Source organism: Raphanus sativus, unplaced genomic scaffold, assembly GCF_000801105.2.
Source record: "Raphanus sativus cultivar WK10039 unplaced genomic scaffold, ASM80110v3 Scaffold0722, whole genome shotgun sequence".
Lineage (NCBI taxonomy): Eukaryota > Viridiplantae > Streptophyta > Magnoliopsida > Brassicales > Brassicaceae > Raphanus > Raphanus sativus.
In genome coordinates this window covers 12,024-31,996 of record NW_026616038.1, presented here as the reverse complement: position 1 = coordinate 31,996, position 19,973 = coordinate 12,024, and the positions used below count along the sequence as shown (strand labels likewise).

The 19,973-nt window shown below is 32.6% G+C and overlaps 5 protein-coding genes across 5 annotated transcripts; 3 read left to right on the top strand and 2 right to left on the bottom strand.

Moving 5' to 3' along the window:
- Positions 1-515: 515 nt before the first annotated feature.
- Positions 516-3,200, top strand: LOC130502875 (uncharacterized). The gene is made up of 3 exons (XM_056997616.1): positions 516-803; positions 870-1,158; positions 3,094-3,200. Exons 1-3 carry the CDS (start codon positions 708-710, stop codon positions 3,198-3,200), a joined length of 492 nt encoding a protein of 163 aa, XP_056853596.1. The 5' UTR covers positions 516-707.
- Positions 3,201-5,570: 2,370 nt separating this feature from the next.
- Positions 5,571-6,762, top strand: LOC130502876 (uncharacterized). Its single transcript, XM_056997618.1, has one exon. It carries the CDS (start codon positions 5,630-5,632, stop codon positions 6,614-6,616), a length of 987 nt encoding a protein of 328 aa, XP_056853598.1. The 5' UTR covers positions 5,571-5,629; the 3' UTR covers positions 6,617-6,762.
- A 2,178-nt stretch (positions 6,763-8,940) lies between these two features.
- Positions 8,941-9,953, top strand: LOC130502877 (uncharacterized). Its single transcript, XM_056997620.1, has one exon. It carries the CDS (start codon positions 9,036-9,038, stop codon positions 9,747-9,749), a length of 714 nt encoding a protein of 237 aa, XP_056853600.1. The 5' UTR covers positions 8,941-9,035; the 3' UTR covers positions 9,750-9,953.
- A 251-nt stretch (positions 9,954-10,204) lies between these two features.
- LOC130494755 (NADPH-dependent aldo-keto reductase, chloroplastic-like) lies at positions 10,205-13,107 on the bottom strand. Its single transcript, XM_056997619.1, has 7 exons — positions 12,857-13,107; positions 12,678-12,728; positions 11,914-11,990; positions 11,730-11,817; positions 10,840-11,115; positions 10,505-10,753; positions 10,205-10,415 (listed from the first exon to the last, which is right to left on the bottom strand). The coding sequence occupies exons 1-7, from the start codon at positions 12,974-12,976 to the stop codon at positions 10,329-10,331; spliced, it is 948 nt and encodes a 315-aa protein (XP_056853599.1). The 5' UTR covers positions 12,977-13,107; the 3' UTR covers positions 10,205-10,328.
- Positions 13,108-17,043: 3,936 nt separating this feature from the next.
- Positions 17,044-19,287, bottom strand: LOC108837036 (NADPH-dependent aldo-keto reductase, chloroplastic). Its single transcript, XM_056997615.1, has 7 exons — positions 19,052-19,287; positions 18,671-18,721; positions 18,302-18,378; positions 18,127-18,214; positions 17,697-17,972; positions 17,376-17,621; positions 17,044-17,290 (listed from the first exon to the last, which is right to left on the bottom strand). The coding sequence occupies exons 1-7, from the start codon at positions 19,169-19,171 to the stop codon at positions 17,201-17,203; spliced, it is 948 nt and encodes a 315-aa protein (XP_056853595.1). The 5' UTR covers positions 19,172-19,287; the 3' UTR covers positions 17,044-17,200.
- Between the last annotated feature and the right edge of the window lie 686 nt (positions 19,288-19,973).

The following is a 19,973-nucleotide window of genomic DNA, read 5'->3' as shown; positions in this document are numbered from 1 at the left end:
GCTAGTGTTTATTATGGACAAGATTGAGTTTTTTTTTATGTTTTAAGACATACCTGGTAAGTGAGCAGCACCACCAGCACCTGCAATAATCACTTGGACGCCTCTACTATGAGCTGAGGTTGCATATGAAAACATCATCTCTGGAGTGCGATGTGCTGATACTATCTTCACCTGTAAACCAAAGATGTCTCATTCAACATGAGCCTAAAGCAATTGCTAATGTGTAAGTTCAGTGTTTTAATACCTCATATGTAACACCAAACATGTCGAGAATTTTTGCAGCATCTTTCATAACAGGAAGATCCGAGTCTGAACCCATGATGAGAATAAGGACATGAAAACATAACAGGAAGATCCGACATGAAAACATGTCGAGAATTTTTGCAGCATCTTTCATAACAGCAAGAGCGACCGTAAGGGGAAGGGCATGTACATCCATAACTTGGGTGCTCAATCTTTAGCCAGTCTGGGGGATCGTTTTGTAAGCTTGTCGGTTTTTATTATATTATTTAAGATTCTAATATTTTTTTTGTGCATTTCTTTTAATTACTAATGTTTGTTTAATTTATGTTTTTTTCAAGGCGGAAGAAAATGAGGGGGAGCCGGTTGATCATCTCCGCCTAATAAAGACGGCGTATACCAACAAGAAGACCGGCGAGATTGATGATGGTGTTGTGAGGGATGTGGTCACTCTCATCGACAGTCAGATGGAACATGAAGTGTCTCAGCTTCAAACCGAGGATGACGATTCGACGGGATCGACCGGCTTGCCTCGGGTTCGGATCAACCAAATCGTTGAAGCGGTAAGTTCATTTTTTTAAGTTCAATCTATTTTTTATATTATTTAAATTTGACACTTTCTTTTTTAGTCGGTTCCAAAGAAGAAGGGCCGTTTGTTCGGTTTGGCTCGTCGGTCTCCCTCGGTTCCGTCTGCTTCTGCACCACCACCGTCCTATGTTGATCAAGAAGTCCTTCTGAGTCAGATGAGGGACAAGGATGCTCGCATATCTGCGCTGGAGTCCATGGTGGCGAGTCAAGAGGCGGGCTGGGAGGCACAGAGGAAGCTGAACGAGCAAATGATGGCGATGATGAGGAGCATGAACCCGAACGCCAACGTGGCGACTTCCCGACCATGCCAGACCCGGACTTCCAAAACCCGTAGTTTAATTTCTTTCAAAAACTCGAAATGTTTTCTTTTGATTTGTATGACTTTGAATTTTAAATAATATGTTTTCAATTTAAATTTTAATTTTATATTTTCGAATTGAAATTTTAAAAATATTTTTTTTAAAAAATATATTTTTAAAAAAAAAATTATTTTCAATATATTCCTCGAAAATTTTCGAGGAAACAGTCCCTCGAAAAATTTCGACGAACATTGGTCCTCGAAATTTTTCGAGGAAGACGTCCCTCGGAATTTTCCGACGAACCTGTTTCCTCGAAAACATTCGTAGGTTTTTTTCCTCGTTATAATCCTCGGTATATACCGAGGGAATTGTTCCTCAATACATACCGAGGACCTCTTCGACGAAGAACTGTCCTCTAAATATCCTCGGAATTATGTTTTCTCGAAATTCCGTCACAAATTTCGAGGACATTTCGAGGGAAAATGAAATTTCGAGGAGTTTTTTTCGAGGGACATTTTCCTCGGTATTTCGTCGGAATACGCTTATTCCGACGAAAATACCGAGGAAAATGTCCCTCAGTATCAGCGTGTTTTCTTGTAGTGTGTAGTTTTATCAATATGATTTAGTTATTTCATATTCAGTTTTTTTTTTAAAAATAGAATATTGTCAATTTATATTATGTACATAAAATAATAAAAAGTAAAAATAAATGAAAAATAATAATAGTAGTTACAAAAAGTAAAAAAAATAATTATTTTAATACCGTCAGTAAAACACTAAACTCTAGTTATAAACCTTAAACTATTGGTAAACTTTGAACCCTTAGATAAATCATAAATATTTGGATTTAAGATTTATACGAAGGTTTAGGTTTTGGGATTTATCCAACAATTTAATATTTTTATGACTGTGTTAAAAAAAATTTAAACAAATTTCAAAGATCTATGATTTATCCAAAGATTTAAGATTTATTCAAGAATTTTGTGGTTTGCTGATGGTATTAAAAATTATTTTATTTTATTTTATGTTTTGCAAATACTATTATTTTATTTTTCACTTTTAGAAAACATAATATAATTTAACGATTTTTATTTCTTTTTTAAAAATAATGAATATAAAAAAATCATATTGATTGGTCAATCCTACGTGTTCATGTTAAAGGAGTGAACCCAATAATAATTGCATTAAAAATTGCATTAATTGATCGGCACCCAGTATAACTAGAACATAATGAAACCGTTAAAATACCAGAAATATACAGTATTTTGATTAAAACCTACGAAATGCCGCTTCCTTCGATATAAACTGCATATTAATCGAAGTGAACCAAAATAGAAAAATTAGTTTGGATTTAGTAGTATCTAATAATCTGAATGAATGTTATATTCATAACTAAAACATTTATTTTAATAATTTGTTATGTTGTTTTAAATTAAAACGTTTTTTATTTTCTCATTTACATCAAATTAAATAACATATGACTTTTTATTTTTATTGGTAAATATTTGTGCTAAAATGTATTTATATAATAATATTATGATATTACTATTTTCTTATTTTATTTTAATAAAACAGAAAATACTTTATTTAAAAATTAGAGTAGGGATTATATATATTTATGTTTTAACTAATTTATTGTCAAAAATAAATGTAATTATATGTTTTTGGTATAAAATCGGATAAACCAAAAAGGATTGTATATAAACTGAATCAAGGCAAACTAGATATGAATCTAATATCATAGTTAAATTTTATAAACTGAAATACCAAAAAACTAAAAAAAATCAAACCGAAATCCAGATTGAACATGACTAGTTTTATTTGAAACTAACAAACAACCATATCTTGTCATAACTTAAGTTCTTAGTATATAATTGATATGCGACACTTGATCTTTGTGAATTTAATCTTATTTTAGAGCAACCTTTTATTGGTTAAAATACACACTTTTTTTTGGATTATACAGAGGTATCATGGTCCCCACAGAAGTGGATCAAGACTAGTCACGTGTTTGCAGTCTACGTTTTCAGCCCACGTGTCGGTCTCCTATTCCTGGCGATGCCGAAATGTTAATTCCCAATGGCCAGCGGGATAAGCCCTTGAGGTTCTAATTAATAAGCCCTTTTGTCAATATTTTAATTTAATTTTGTTTATAATTAAAACTTTCTATTTTCCTAAATATTAGACCAATAATCAAGTGCCATTTGCTAGTGGAAGCACTAGAAAGATTCTAAAAACATCTGAAATAACATACTTCCTAGATTTTGACCCGCGCTTTGAAAGCGCGGGTTTATTTTCTTTTATTTTTTTTTTAATTGACAAATATTTAGTAAATGTCATATTTTCATATATTTGTTTTTTATAAAATATTTAAGCTTTTTATCTTTCTTTATCGTGTTTCATTTTAAATGAGTATAGATCTGACCACAATATCCGGACCTGAAGAACCAACCCGAAACGGACCCAAAAATCACGGTCCCGAACCCGATCAGACCCGGGATAAATATCTGAATGAGTTCTAAATTGCTATATCCAAAGAACCGGTCCCGAACCCGATCTAAAATTTTATAATACCCGAATGGGGTTTAATTTCAAACCCAAAAAACACGATACCGGAAAGAACCGATCCGTACCCGAAAGGATACCCGAATGTCCAGGTCTAATGAGTATTTATGTTTAGAAAATTAAACTTTATTTTTAATGAATTAAGTTGGTATAACTCTAATAAATTCATTTTATTATGTGGTTAATTTTTTAAATAACAAAAAATTATATACTTTTAGTAAAGATTTTTACTTTTCAATGAAAAAATTCAATTTTTTTATGAATGCTTAAATTATATTAAAAACATAATAACTAAGTGATTAATTTTTTTCACTGCACAAAATATTAAGAATGGTTAAAAAAGAAATTATTAGAACTTGGAGAAAAAAATAAGAATTGGATCTGATTTCTTAATCGGCCCCAATGACCCAAGAGAGATCTGATGTGGACAGTGGGCTGGATCCAAAAAAATGACCCAATATGGATATGTTATTAATATTACTTGATTGCCCTTAATGAAATATGTAATATTAGTAAAGAAAAGAGTATTTTTAGTAAAAAATCCAATAGGATCCTGCTTTAATAGTATAGATCTCTCCTATTTTTTCCTTTTTCCTAGTTGTTAGAACCCCACATCTTAGTACTGTGATTTGTTGAATTGTTGTGCATTTTTAGTTTAGGGCTAAGTATGAATTAAACTAATAAATCAATTCCATACATAAATCATTAATCTCTCTTCACTTAGTTTTAAAGGGATAGTTTTATGTTTGAATAAAAATATTTTTACTTTTGAGTTTAACATTTCGCTAGAGCAGAGATAAGAGAACCCAGTCTTTTTTTTTGTCACAGAAGACCCAGTCTCTTTTATATTGTGAAAATTGGAGTGCAGTTCTTGATCATCAGGAAAAGGGATTCCGTAAGACAGTTAGACAGAACAATATGAAGTTAGATGTTCATAAGAACATAATTTCCTATCATTGTATGTTCGATCTTCATTATAAAACGATACAATATAAAGTTAACAAGACTATGCGAGTGGAGATGATATTCGTATGATAATTTATGCAAATATATATTTCCAATTTGGTATTTAAAAACTTTTTAAATAATTTATAAGCATTGATAAAAGGTTGCCTCATGCCACGAAAATGAAAGAAATATAACAATCATAAATTAAATGTAGAAAGAAAAATCTAACTGATAAAGCACCATATCAAATAACAAAACACATGCATATAAAAAAGTTCAAAAAAAAAAAAACACATGCATATAAAATCAAGTGAACCAAAAACATTTGGTGTTATTGTACTCTGACAGCTTAAATTTTAATAAAATGACAATAATGTCAAGAACTAAGGAAGCCGAGTTTGGTCCCCACTACGTACGAAAGATAACATACGACTGCGTCAACGTGACCGTGTTGGTTTAGTTAATTGTTCCAACTAATTAAACTAGCTTTCAGATGAACTCAATGGCTTGGAGATAAGATACCACTGGTACGTGGCGTATAAGACATCATAGTGGCAAAAGAAATCAAATAATAAAAATGTCGATCCGACGAAACAGAGCGGATCAAATGTACCTTCAGAGTTCCGGATATCTAACCATGGCCACTGCTATTCAAATCTAATGCCTGAAGAAGAGTCGGAGCATTTCTCCACAAACCATCTATTAAGAAAATGAAATGTGGTTTATGAGAAAGAGGCCACATGCATTGACCAGTAGGGTCATGTTGTACTCAGTCAACTAAACTACTCAACCACACGTTACATGGATTTCTAACGAGTACACATTTATTAAATGGACCATGGTGATATGTACAAGTGAAGAAAGTGCCGTTTGTAACACGACTAAACGAAAGCTCTTAGTTATATCCCAAACAATGGTTGGATTGGTATAAAATGCAATCATCATATTCTCTCAAATCCTAACCATTATCAAGGAAAAAACGAAACACAATGGTTGAGATGTCTTCGTTGAAATCAGAACAACAAGTACTCCAACATTCCACCCATGTCCACCCGTTAACCAAGATTGATGACTTTGGCGGGTTCATATGCAATGGCTGCAACACTTACGGCTTTGGGAAGACCTATCGTTGCGCCTCTTGCAACTTCGATCTTCACGAGCTCTGTGCCACTTGCCCCCCTACCCTCAAGTGCTTTATGCATCCAGAGCACGAGCTCAAGTTAGTCTTTAAAGAACCATTAAAGACGGACCAGAACAGACGTAGGTGCAACATCTGCCTTGAATTAGCCGAGGGGCTCTATTACCAATGCGAGGCTTGCGGCTTCGACATGCATCCACTTTGCTCACAGCTGCCTGAGAAAGTGAGCCATGTGCCTCACCCGGCTCATAACTTGGAGCTGAGTGATCATGGAGCAAGCAACATCTGCATGGTCTGCCACGGTGAGATCCAGTCTTGGCGGTACAAGTGTGGTCCATGCCGGTTAGATGTTCACATGGAGTGCGTTAATTCATCTGCATCAGCACCGAAGGGAACTCAGCAAAAGAGTTTGGCGCCACAACCGCTCCCTCAGCAACAGGGTTTGGGGCCGCAACCGCTCCCTCAGCCATATCAGTACCATCAACCGCAACCGCAACCGCAACCATATTTCCACCCTTCTCAGTATCAGCAACCACCACCACAAACTTATTTTCACCCTTCTCAGTATCAGCAGCCGCCGCCACAAACTTATTTTCACCCTTGTCAGTATCAGCAACCACCACCACAAACTTGTTTTCATCCTTATCAGCAACCACAACCGTATTTTCAGCCTTCTCAGTATCATCAACCTTGTCACAATCAAGGTCAGCAACAGGGTCAACAGCCTGGTCGGAGTACAGGAAAGAAAATGTTCGGCATTCTCATGGCTTTAACGGTTGGGTTTGTCTCCCCTGACATGTCTGATACAGTTTACGAAGTTATTACTGGCTCGTTTTGAAATGGCTCATGCGAGATTATGTTATATATCTCTCTATCGTTTATGTTACATTTTGATTCTTTCTTTGCAATAAGTTTACAAAATGTACTTGATTCCATCTTAAATGGATTCGGAATCGGAATCCAATAAAACTGTCTTTTCTTTTAGGAAGATTTTGAATAAGTAGGAAGACCAACAGAGAGATTTAAATGAGTAAATGTTGTACCTCTCAGTAAAGAAAAAGCTGATAAACTGATGCTTATGACAAATCTGTGAATGATTTGGCATATTCAGTGATGAGTCTTATAAGGACTCTCTCATGAACAAATGACATGCAGTGTTGGCTTGGAAACAAGCATCTTTCAGTTTTAGATAACACTGAGCCTTGGAGCAAAACATAGAAAGCTTTTTGAACCATTTTGGAATGAAATTTATTAGCCTGTTACAATCACATGAAACATGTCAACTGGTATGGACCAATTGTAAAAATCAAAATTCTGCTTGATTATATGTGCTCTTTGGAAGAACACTTTGACCCATTTAGAGACCCACGATTTGTGTGCAGGAGTCTTCCGTAGCTCCTCAGCAACAGTGCCTACAATCGGGTTGTCCCCGGAGAGTACCCCTACAAAGACAAAAACATCATCTCATGTTCGAGATCTTTTATCAGTTTTGCAAACAAAGGATATAGACATGTTAGAGAGGAGAACACGCCTTTAGATTTGAAAAAAAATCCTTGAGCACAGTTTGTTGCCATAAAGGGTGAAGCTCCACCTCCTCGAAATCTGCGAGTTTCTTTGTGGAGAAATTGCTTACACCATGCCTTTCTCATATCAAAGAGTAATTCCATTGCTCACAACCTCTTTGTGAAACATTTTGTGAGGAACAATTCAAAGACAGAATCAACAACTAATCCCTTAGTAAAAAACTCGTTTGGTCACTGACTTAGTAAAAACTCGTTTGATAAGGGATCAATTGTTGATTCCGTCGTTGGGTTGTTCCTTAGTATACCTTTAAGCTTGCCTTCAAGATCTAAAAGACTCATTATATTTCATACAAGTGAGGAGTAAGCTGCTATTGAAGAGGCCATTGTAACATAGCGAGAGGTCTCGATACATTATTTATACGAAAAACAATAGCATCAAGTTTGCATATATATATACTTGTAGTTGTATTTTATTTAAAGGTCGGATAAATTTTTAGTTTAAATATTTTTCAAAAAAATAACTTTTTATAACCACTCAAAAAATCAATTTTTTATTTGAATTTTTTTGTGTTTAATAATAATTTAATTTAATAAAATAGTCCATTAAATAAATAAAATACATAGTTGAACATAACATTTACCAATAAATCATGATAATATTTTAATAAAATAGATAAATGTGTAAGAAATTAAAGTACATACAAATAAAAATGTACACCAACTTTCAACCTTTTTTAATAGAGCCAACTTGTGTAGATATTTTCATTCTTTTGTGTAGATGTTGAACAGTATGCATTATATAAATTCAAATAAATATGACCAAATGATAGAGAAATTCTCTTAGATAGTCATTTTTAAGTTTTTGTCATAAAATAGCATTACAAAAAGAAAAATGACCAAAAAAGTTTTATTGAAGGGTAAATATATATTTATAACTTTTATTAACTAATTTAAAACTTAGAATTTAGAGTTAAGGGGTAGAGTTTTAGGAATGCGTACAAATTTTTAAAAATAAAAATAAAATTAAAATTAAAATTTTCAAAACAAAAAAAAATACTATTTTGGTCATTTTATTTTTTAGAGTTATTTTGTGACAAAAACTTTAAAAAAGCTATTTGAGAGAATTGTCAATAATGATACTAAAAATCATATCCATTGCATATTTAGTAGGCTATCTAGCTATTAAGAAATGAAGAGAATGAAAAAAAATCATTTTTCATTTAAACGTATGGCCACTTATATTTTGTGATGACTTCAATATTTTAAATTTTAATTGATAACTTCCATATTTTAAATTTTAATTATATCAAAATATATAATATATCATTTGTTAAAAATTTTAAATAAGATTTACATGATGAAAATGATCTAATACAAATTATAACATACATGTTTTGGTTGTATATGTATCAAGAAACTAATTGTTTTAGTTTTCATGGCAATGGCTGGCTCAGTCGTTGTGAATTATTGTATTAGTTGAAAACACGTCCCAAATGAAAACCAGTCATGTAACTGAACTTTCAGATTCATTTATACTATTAGCAATTTGCAACAGAAAAAATTATTACAAAGGTGGCCTTTTCTTCGGTGTGATCAGTCAACTCCACCAAAAGTCAATTAAATTTGTATTGATAAATGCAACAAGGCTATTGCTGATTTTGCAAACGTTTCTATTGGTAACGTTCAAGAAACCTAGACCGTTCTAGAGTTCAAACGCCAAAACGGCAGGTGAGGATGTCTCAAGGAACACCAAAACGGCACACGATCAACCATTTCGCGCATAACCATCCCTTGACCGAAGTCAACGTTGTTGGCACATACACGTGCAACGGTTGCAAACTGTACGGCGAAGGCAAGACCTACCGGTGCAACGACTGCGACTATGACCTCCACGAATATTGCGCCACGTGTCCTCCAACTCTCATTAACACATGGCACGCGCCTGATCATGAGCTCAACATGATCAGCGGTCCCACTCACATGACCGAGCGCATGTGCTATGTTTGCCGAGTTTACATCCAAGGGATGTTCTACAAATGCAAGCACTGCAGTTTTGAATCCCACCCGCTTTGCACACACGTCCCAGTGCATGCTTCGTCTCCAGATGCAATGCTGACGGGGCAGAGAAGCCTGCATGATCCTCATGGGGTGCAGCCAGCGTCGTCGCCGCACCACTATGGTCAAGGATACCACCACTATGGTTATGCAAATATTGATCCATATGGGTCATACCCTAATTATGGTGGTGGTTATCATTTTCATCATCAAAACCAGCATCCGTACATGAACATGGGTTCCCCAAAAGCGAATCCCAAGGCAGATTCGAGTAAGGGTAAGAAGGAAAAGGGAGGAATTTTGGAAGGTGTCCAGGCAGCAGCAGCTCTAACTGGTACAGTGGTAGCTCAATTCGTAGTTGGGACGGTCGCGGAAGAATATATTCCATTCTGATGGGTTTTTTTTCTTGTTGGTGTGTCTTGGCCGTTGCTACGGTGACGGATGAGTATACTGTATGTAGAAAAGTTTTTCTTTTCTGATAAAAGTTTTACTCGTTGCCACGTTGGTGTGTCTTATCTTTTCAGTGTTGTTTTCAATTACATGCAGACATATGATCTATGTATGTATGTTTCTCAGTTTCACATAGTCGCTTGCTTGCAAATGGTCATTGATGTTATTTTCGGTTCTAGTACATCAAATATCAATAAATGATAATTGATAACTCGTTTGGACTTTTTGGCTCATGAATGTAGGGTTTGATTGGTATGTTCACAAAGTCACAAAGTCACAATCATTTTTGCAAATAATATATTTTTAGGTGAATATAATACATATTGAAAGTAAATATATATATATATATATATATATATATATATATATATATAATCCTTTTAATTTATAATTCAAAGTAAGAATAAATAAGATTGTAAATTATGCGGTGACATGTATTTTCTGTAACATTTATGACCAAACCTAAAAGTTCAACATAGAGAGACATGTCATTATTGACAAACAAATAGACTATTTAAAGTATCACATCTCGCCGTCCCATAATTCTTCAAGAGACCTATAAGAGCCCAATGTCTCGTGAACAAAGAAGGAAACATCCAATAACCTAGCCTGCATGTAATCCAAATACATATCACTCATCTCTAGATCAAGCAGAGGTAGAACATAGCAACAGAGTTTGCGTGTGGATTTACACGTACCTGTTCAATATCAGAAAACTTGGCAAACAAGTCATCGGGTATTGACCAGTCGAAAACATCTAAGTTCTCTCTGATCCTTCCTTCATTGGTGCTTTTGGGAAGTACACTGTTACCCATTTGTAGTCCCCAGCGAAGCGCAACTTGAGCAGGAGACTTTCCAAGCTTCTCAGCAACAGTATTTAGTATAGGGTTCTTCAAAACGTCGCTCTTGAACCACGTTGTTCCTGGAGAACCCAATGGGAAGTATCCCTAGCAATAATATTCAATAAAACATATATTAAGTATGACACAAGTATAGAGAATGTACATGTATTGGTGATATGATTAATGCTTACACTGAGGTGAACTCCTTTGGTTTTACAGAACTCTCGTAGCTTAGCTTGTCTCCAAGAAGGATGACATTCAACCTGATTAACAGCAGGAGGAACACGAGATAACTCCAAGAGAGTAGATAGCTTCTTGGTGGAGAAATTGCTAACACCTATTGCTCGTGCTTTGCCTGAATCATAGAGTGCTTCCATTGCTTTCCATGTGCTAGGAATGTCTACAGGCAAAAGGTTCTCGGGATTGAGTCCAACAGAACCCTTCTTCATCCGTACAGGCCAGTGCATCTTCAAGATTCAAGAAGATCATAAATAAATTGTTACTAACTAATCTTTCATACATATTAAGTTTAAGAAAACAACAATATTGTTTTTCTTATACCAGGATCATCAAAAGAACAACAATATAAACAAGTTTCAATACTTTCTTGAAGATTTATGTTAGAAATAACAGATCTTAATTTATTTTTGGATCTAAAATAATATATAAAATACATGGGCTCACATACCTATTACGTACAAGTTGGTTTTAATTGGAAACTTGATGCAGTTTAGAATTGAGATAAACATGAGTGATTTATATTTTGATTGTTATAACTATGTATAATTATCTTAGTTCATTAGATTGATTTTAACTGAGTTTTAAGTTGATTTCTTGGTATTTGGTGTTTATCTAGTCATAAAAGTGCTTGCCTAAGTAAAACTTCTGTATTCTTCAACTTTGTTCAGTCTTTTTCTTGATTAATAAAAGTTGAGTTTTCTTGTTTATTTATTCTGAGATTATGACTAAACAGATAATCTTACAATTGTCATACTTTTGTGTGTGTCCTCGGAATCGACGTCCGCGAGACTTATTTAACATTCTGTCACATGACTTTTCCAGCGAAGTGAAGCATGCTTACCAAATAGAGATCGACGTAGTCAAGCTGCAGATTCTGTAGAGTTGTGTTCAGTGCCTCTGGCACGTCTTGAGGGTCATGATCAGTACACCTTTAGTGATACACAAATTTAAAGTGAAAGATCAGACAGATACACTTTATTAATCACAGAATATTCATTAGATATACACAATCAACAAAAAAATACCAGAGTTTGGAGGTGATGAACAATTCCTCGCGTTTCACTACTTCGTCTTCAAACAATTTTTTCAAAGCTGCACCAATCTACATAGAACAAGTTTTGATATTTTAACTGAAATAAATAAAGCAGATCACTACCATGCAAAATACACATGCAAGGATTATGTTTTTGTAATGCAAAAGAGCATTTGAATATCATTAGAAAATGAGAAGGTTTGCAATCTATAATTAAATAGCCAAGAGTGTTCCCTAGGTAAAACCTAGATGAAAAGATGTTACGAAGGTTCCTCCAGTGTGTTGTACTAGACAAGCAGTTTAAATGTTAATATGATAAATAAATATATATATATATATAATATTATATTTCAAAAAAATATTAAACAGTATAACATAATATAAATAATAAATTTTAAATAGATCAAATACCTAAAATTTTAATTTTCAAGAGGATCAAACAGTCAAAAGAAGAATAATTAGCTAACTACAAACATATTTATATGAAGTATCAAATTAGTCTTTAGACCTAAAAATAGGCAATATCATTTCAATTCCTCTTTAGTCAGCTTATTATGTAATTATAAAATCAGATCACAGAACATGTAACGTAATTAACATACATAGCTGAAATTTAAAGTATTTTACAAAAACGGGTAGAAAAATGTTAATTATGTGATAGTTGATAAACGGCTACGTACATAAGGCCGACTATTTAATCAAATGATACACGAACATAGAACTAAGCTTGTCTAAATCAAGCATCAATGAACCTACCTCTTTCTCGTTGTCATACATCTGAGCACAATCAATATGACGATAACCAATCTGAAACAAGAGTTCAGATCACTTATATATCTTCAGTTCCAAAGGTACAAATAACGATGGAACTTGTAAAGAGATCGGAAGAAAATTTACGATGAACCAACCATGTAATCATATTACCAGACACAAACCTTAACAGCGGTGGAGATGGCATCGCCGACGACGCCAGGAGAGGCCTGCCATGTTCCAAGTCCCACCGACGGAATCTTAGCTCCGGTATTGAGCTCAAAGACTTTGATAGCGTTAGCCATTATCAGAGATTTTGGGAGTATCAGTTTAAGATTTCTGGTTTTGGGTTCGACGCACACAGCATTTGTCAAAGGGTAAGACCGTGAGAGGTGAGAGCTTCAGGGCGGGGAGATTTAAAGAGAAACTGAGTTTTTTTCTTGTTAAGTGTTTGGTATAAAATCAGATATAGACCGTTACGTGGGCGTATATTATCCGTACGATCAGATATATCCTCTTTGTTATCTCCAATGTGATCGTCCAACTCACACGTTTTCTTGTTCACACATTTATTTGGGCGGCCGTAATTCGTAATCGATGTTTGGTGAGCTGATTTTTAGTTTTTTTTTTGAAACTTAAGCTGATTTTAGTTACTATTTTCTTTTTTTTCAGATACGAAAAGGCATTATTCATTTTCAACGTTTTGATTTTTGACATATTTATTTATCTATTAAAGAAAGTAACTGGTTTGTTTATTTAAATTCTATAATTAAATAAAACTTATAAATTTTGGGCTTAAATGTCTTTATGACACGTTCCATTCACTTTTCACTTAGGCATTTTAACTGGTTTCATCCGTATGAAAAAAGTAGATATCCATGAATAACTTTTTGGATTTATTTTTCTTTATTTATATATCTACATTTTTGGAATAAAACAAATGATAAAATTAATTTTGGAAATAAAACAAAACGAAATTTGAATACTAGTTTAAGGATATCACTTCCGTGTTCAATTCTAGTTATCTTTTTCCTTTTCTAAAAAGTAGCTCTAGTTATCTTTTTGGACCCGTAATTGTTGTATTTCTTGTCTTATATGCGCAATTTGAACAGTACAAGACATATTATATACATTTTAGTTTGGGGATATTTTGTCACTCATGAGTCATGACTACTAATCTGATCTCATCTGCTAATAATAAAAATTCTGATTAATTCCAAAAGGTGTGAATTTCATTTAAGTTGAAAGGTTGTGTCTATTCAAACTATATTGTAAATGTATCTTTTTAAAATAATTAATCCTGATTAATTCCAAAAGGTGTGAATTACATTTAAATTGAAAGTTTGTGTCTTTTCAAATTATATTGTAAAGATATCTTTTTAAAATAACTATCTAAAAATTTGAAAAAAATGTGACTATATATATTTAAAAAAATTTAAAACAGTTAAAGAACTGACTTAACTGAATTGTGAAAAGATGCAACAGTTAAATATTAAATATTCAACACCAAAAAATGCTTCTAATAGTTCTGAAGATTGATATGAAAAGTTGTGTATGTTGCTTATGTCGGTTCATTCTATATATATAGTGTGTTGTACACACTTGGTATTAAATCTCATTCTTTTCAAGGACAATTTGTATTTATTTTTTATTATATGGGCAAACGTCAAGTTATAAACTTTATTCACCAGTGGAAGAGATTAATCGTCCAAGTTAGTAATTTGCATTCAAAAATACCAAGAGTGTCTAATACTTATCTGCATGATCAAAGATCCATTTTTTCAAACACGCATGATCAAAGATTCAATATCCTACTATTTTCCAACAAAGAAGGTTATACTACTTACAATTTAATATTCTATCTATATAAATTTAAATATTTATTTATGTATGAATTCATCATCATTGCCTGTTTATGGTAAACATATTACCCTATAATTTTAAAATTATGGTAATTCAACATTGGATGATTTTTCTGGGGGCTACCAACCTCTACTACATAAACTATTCCCAACCGTTAAAAAACGTTTTCTTGCTAATATGCTATACGGTTATTTTTACTTTCATATATAGTAAATCAACTGATATTCATTTCCTATATGTTTGAAATAATTAAACTCGATGGTCACTAATTCGGTCGGTAGATACAGTGATGGTTGTTTGTGAGTAAAAATAGAAAATCTTATTTATTTATTTTAATATATTTTGGGATAGATAAAAAAATGATGGAAAAATATGAAAAGGGCAATGGAAGAAGGTCATTCTTTTTCAACACATTGTTTGTTCCTAACTAAATAGTACTCCCCCTGTTTCAAAATATTTGAAGTTTTAGGCTATGCACAATTATTAAGAAACTTATTTTTTATTTTAAAAAGTATGATTAAAATATAAATTTAAAACTATTAACCAATTACAAAAGACATTATAGAATATCATTGGTCACACAGTTTTTGATAAAGTAAAAAGTCACATTAAAAGATGAAAACATCATCTATTTTGAAACATCAAAACTTCCTAAAACTTCATCTATTGTGAAACGGAGGGAGTATATAATAATCTATTCTAATATATCTTGTACAATTTGATGCCATCTGAATAAGACATAAATCTTGCTACTTGTAAATATAAAAAAATAATAAAAATGAAGAAAAAAATTATGAATTTGGAGAAATTGGAGTTGAAGTATAAATTTTTTAAATTAAATTATATTCAAAATTGAAGATTTTATCAAGGAAAATGAATCCATAGACAAATATAAAAATTTGAAGGATCTTATTCTTATTTCTTTTAAAATAATTGAATCCGATGAATATTAACCATATAAAATCATTATACTATCATTGACATTTCAAGTCCATGATGCTTCCGTGATGATATTGGGGAGAGGCAAACAATTGAATATTCTTACAATTTGTATATATTATACCAATACTTGCTTCTTAATTTGTAAGCATGTAATTCTTTGGAAAGATTTTTTCTATAGAAGGTACAAATAATAATAAAAAAGAAAATATGTTTATGATATGCAAAAAAATATGTTAAAAAATAAGATCTCCCTAAAACTAAAATATAGTTATGTTTTCGACTACATACATCTTACGTGGTTTCAAACAAATCATAAATATCTAACTTGTTGTATAAGTTACCTTACTAATTTAATAACTGATTAGATTAAAATGTGTGTTTAAATTAATTTCAAATACCCTGTTGTATTCAAAATCTCAAAATAATTTAACTAAACAGATAATAATACATATATGTTATTTAGTATGGACATGTAATTTTTTTACAACCAAATATGTATAACAAAATATATATTTTTACTATTATCGATAAAAATTAAAATTATAATCAGGATACTTTTGTAATACATATATTTAGTTGATAGCAATTGTAAACAAATTTTATAAAGAAATTTCTTTTATAAAATCTGGCTTATCTTTTTATATAAAATGAGCTTTCATGCGATATCGCATGGATTCTTTACCTAGTGTTTTCTAATGAGGTACTCTATTAAACATGGTTTTATTAGAAAACGTTTTCGACTGATCAACTCTTTGCTCTAAATTCTCCCCAATTTCACAAAACTAGCCGAATTATTTGAAATTTTAGTTTTAACATTGACTTTTACTTCAATTACTGAAAGTGAATAATAACGTTAATTAGTATCATAACTTCTCATTCATTTCCACCCTTTACTTGAAAACCTAGCCATTATTAGACGTACACTATTATTACTCAAAGACTTTGATAGCGTTAGCCATTATTAGACAGTCCTACTGGCATTCCTTTTGAAGAGAACATATGGGAAAATTCCTAAAAACTATATAAAATGTCTCGTTTTGTTACAATTTTTTTATCTTATGGTCTGCGTTGATGGCTTATGGTTCTTTCTAAAAAACTTGTTTTTGACTACATGCATATATGTATGCATCAAGGCTATATGTCTCCGTTTCACATAATCGCATGATTGCAAATTGCTTTGTGGCATTGATGTAGATATACTAGATTATGGTTTTATAAGAAAGTTAGTCTAACTAGAAAATCATATTTGAAAAACTAAGAATTCTAAAAGGAATCCCTTTTTTTTGTTAGCATGCATATGATTGTAAAGAATAAGATATTTAAGTTCCCCATCTTCAAAATCCGTTATTAATGATTCTAAATGTAATCGATGTTATGATTCTTATTTTTTCGATGTGAGAATATAGTACTATATCTCAAAGTTTCAGTACAGCGACACACTGACACATTCAGGTTATCGTTTAGACAATGTAGCTGTAGTACAATGTGAAAGTAGGGGTTTGATTGGTATGTTCACCGCCATATGAAACATCACATTCTATTTAAGATGATTAAAATATATTAGGAATGCATAATTGGCTTCATAAGCTTTAAATTAAAATTCAAAATAACACAAATATGAAAGTAAATTATTTGAGTGACATAACATTCATGAATAAACTGAGAAGTTCGAAAGACATAGAAGCCTCCATATTATTGATAAAACAAATAGATCCTTTGAAGTATCATATCTCACCATCCCATAATTCTTCAAGAGACTTATAGGGGCTCAGCGTATCATGAACGAAGAAGGAAGCATTCAATAACCTAGCCTGCATTTAATCCAAAAATCCAAAATTCTTACTTCTAGATCAAGCCAATGAAAATATAAAGAACTAAGTGGAGTAGTAGCCGTATCTGTTCAATCTCTGAAAACTTGGCAAACAAGTCATCAGGTATCGACCAGTCGAAAATCTCAAAGTTCTCTCTGATTCTTCCTTCATTGGTGCTTTTAGGAAGAACACTGTTACCCATTTGTAGTCCCCAGCGAAGCGCGACTTGCGCTGGAGACTTTCCGAGTTTTTCAGCAACAGTATTCAGTATAGGGTTCTTCAAAACATCGCTCTTGAGCCACGTTGTTCCTGGAGAACCCAATGGAGAGTATGCCTGCAAAAATATTCAAAAATTATATAATGTATGGTGTAAATTTATTCGAAAAACAGAGAGATGGGTGATGATTACGGTGAGGTGAACTCCTTTGGATTTGCAGAACTCTCGCAGCTTAGTCTGTTGCCAAGAAGGATGACATTCGACCTGATTAACGGCAGGAGGAACACGAGCTAACTCTAAGAGAGTAGCTAGCTTCTTGGTGGAGAAGTTGCTTACTCCTATGGCTCGTGCCTTGCCCGAGTCAAAGAGTGCTTCCATCGCTTTCCATGTGCTAGAAATATCTACAGGCATAAGGTTATCGGGCTTAGCTCCAACAGAACCTTTCTTCATCCGTACAGGCCAGTGTATCTAAAAACAAGATCATAATGAAATTTGTTACACAATAATTTTCCTCTTATGAACAATCGGTCCTCATGAGAATGCTATACATATTAGGTCTAAGCAAAAATATAAATAAGTTTCAACAATATGTATGTTAGTCATTGAAATGATGCATGCTTACCAAATAGAGATCGACATAGTCAAGCTGCAGATCCTGTAGAGTTCTTTTCAGTGCCTCTGGCACATCTTGAGGGTCATGATCAGTACACCTTGATTTGATTATACACAATATGAGAATAATGCAAAGATTAATACTTCACTTATTAATTAGAGAATATCCATTTTAAACACAATACCAGAGCTTGGAAGTGATGAACAACTCTTCGCGTTTCACTACATTGTCTTCAAACAATTTTTTAAAAACTGCCCCAATCTGCAAAGGAAGCCAACACAGTTTTTAAGAAATTTTAAATTAAACAAATAAAGCAGATCATTGACACATAGAAACATACATGTTTGTCATTATTCTCGACATCAACAATAATAAGAGTAAAAAGAAAAAGCTGTAAATATTTGATCTACAAATGTAAAGATCAATCAAGAATCACAAGATACACGAAGAATATACATAGATTTAGTTTGGCTAAATAAAAGCACATTGCCAGAAATTTTGTTTTATTTTGGTAAAAAAATAAATCAAAACACATATGCATGTTTCGTTTTACCTCTTTTTCATTGCCGTAGATCTGAGCGCAATCAATATGACGATATCCGATCTGCACCAAAATCAGGATTTAATAACTTTAGTTTTACTACAGTAACTTACAACAACAAAAAGAACTAAACTCAAGAAGCATAAAGCAAACAAAAAAATCCAATTATAACAGAGATATTTCTTCTTTCTCTTTTTGGTGAACAACAAGAGATCTTTTTTAATCATAAAAAGAAGTATTAAGAGATCTCAGAAATTAACTTGAACAGATTTTCATATTTGTTATCATGAAACATTAAAATTTGTATACACAACTAAGATTCATGGTTCGTCGTATTTTTGTTGTCCATCTGCTTAGATTCTTAATTGTTTTTTTTGGTAAAGAAAGATGAACCTTAACAGCTGCGGCGACGGCATCACCGACAAGACCAGGAGAGGCTTGCCATGTTCCCAAACCCACCGACGGGATCTTAGCGCCAGTGTTGAGCTCGAAGAATCTAACTGCGTTAGCCATTATCAGAGGTGATGGAGTTCAAGATCGCTACTGCTGTTTGGTTCCAACGCAAACAGCGTTTCTCAACTTCTCCTCACTCATTAATAATAGACAAAAACTAAAAATGCAAAGGAAAAGCGACAGAAGCGGGAGATTCGTGGCGAAATTGATTTCTTTCTCGCATGCTTATAATGCCACGTCAGATGTTGACCATTACGTGGAAGTAGCTTATTCGTTCGTTTACTATATCCTCTTTCCTAATGTCTAGTGCGATCCTCAAAGTGATACGTGGAAGTATCTAATTCGATCATTTATAGAGAGTCGGTCACTATAGTGCGTAGGGCTGGGCATTTTATCCGTTAAATTTGATTCGATTCGTTATCCGTTGCTATTCGATTCGAAAATTCCGAATATCCGTAAGCTTTCGAAGCAAAGCAAATACTAAAATTCAATATCCGTCAAAATCGAAGCAAATCACAAATATTAAAATTTTGGGAAGCGAATATCCGATCCGATCCGTCAATATATAAATACATGTATATTTTGATTATATTTAAAGTTTTAAATGTATAAAATTATATAATTATTATTCTAATATATTATTTGATAGATTCTATTCATATTATTACTTATATAAAAGTATTACATAAAAGGAAGAGAAAATATTTACGATAATTATAATTTTTTTTTAAGTTTTGTGTTATTATAATTTTAACTAAGTTTAAAAATTTACAAAATATGAAGATTCATTGCTTTTTTTAATTTTTATCTTTTATATCATGCAAAAAATATATTTTACAAAACAAATTTGTATCAAATTTTT

What these genes read in the sequence shown, in the direction of transcription:
- LOC130502876 (XM_056997618.1), top strand. Translation starts at nt 5,630, where the DNA reads ATGGTTGAGATGTCTTCGTTGAAATCAGAACAACAAGTACTCCAACAT.
- LOC108837036 (XM_056997615.1), bottom strand. Translation starts at nt 19,171, where the DNA reads ATGGCTAACGCAGTTAGATTCTTCGAGCTCAACACTGGCGCTAAGATC. An exon ending in TTCATCACTTCCAAGCTCTG is followed by an intron (nt 18,215 to 18,301) that starts GTATTGTGTTTA and finishes AATCAAATCAAG; the next exon opens with GTGTACTGATCATGACCCTC. An exon ending in ACTATGTCGATCTCTATTTG is followed by an intron (nt 17,973 to 18,126) that starts GTAAGCATGCAT and finishes TCTTGTTTTTAG; the next exon opens with ATACACTGGCCTGTACGGAT.
- LOC130494755 (XM_056997619.1), bottom strand. Translation starts at nt 12,976, where the DNA reads ATGGCTAACGCTATCAAAGTCTTTGAGCTCAATACCGGAGCTAAGATT. An exon ending in ACTACGTCGATCTCTATTTG is followed by an intron (nt 11,116 to 11,729) that starts GTAAGCATGCTT and finishes TGAATCTTGAAG; the next exon opens with ATGCACTGGCCTGTACGGAT. An exon ending in AGTTTTCTGATATTGAACAG is followed by an intron (nt 10,416 to 10,504) that starts GTACGTGTAAAT and finishes GATTACATGCAG; the next exon opens with GCTAGGTTATTGGATGTTTC.
- LOC130502875 (XM_056997616.1), top strand. Translation starts at nt 708, where the DNA reads ATGGAACATGAAGTGTCTCAGCTTCAAACCGAGGATGACGATTCGACG. An exon ending in TCAACCAAATCGTTGAAGCG is followed by an intron (nt 804 to 869) that starts GTAAGTTCATTT and finishes TTTCTTTTTTAG; the next exon opens with TCGGTTCCAAAGAAGAAGGG. An exon ending in GACCCGGACTTCCAAAACCC is followed by an intron (nt 1,159 to 3,093) that starts GTAGTTTAATTT and finishes TGGATTATACAG; the next exon opens with AGGTATCATGGTCCCCACAG.
- LOC130502877 (XM_056997620.1), top strand. Translation starts at nt 9,036, where the DNA reads ATGTCTCAAGGAACACCAAAACGGCACACGATCAACCATTTCGCGCAT.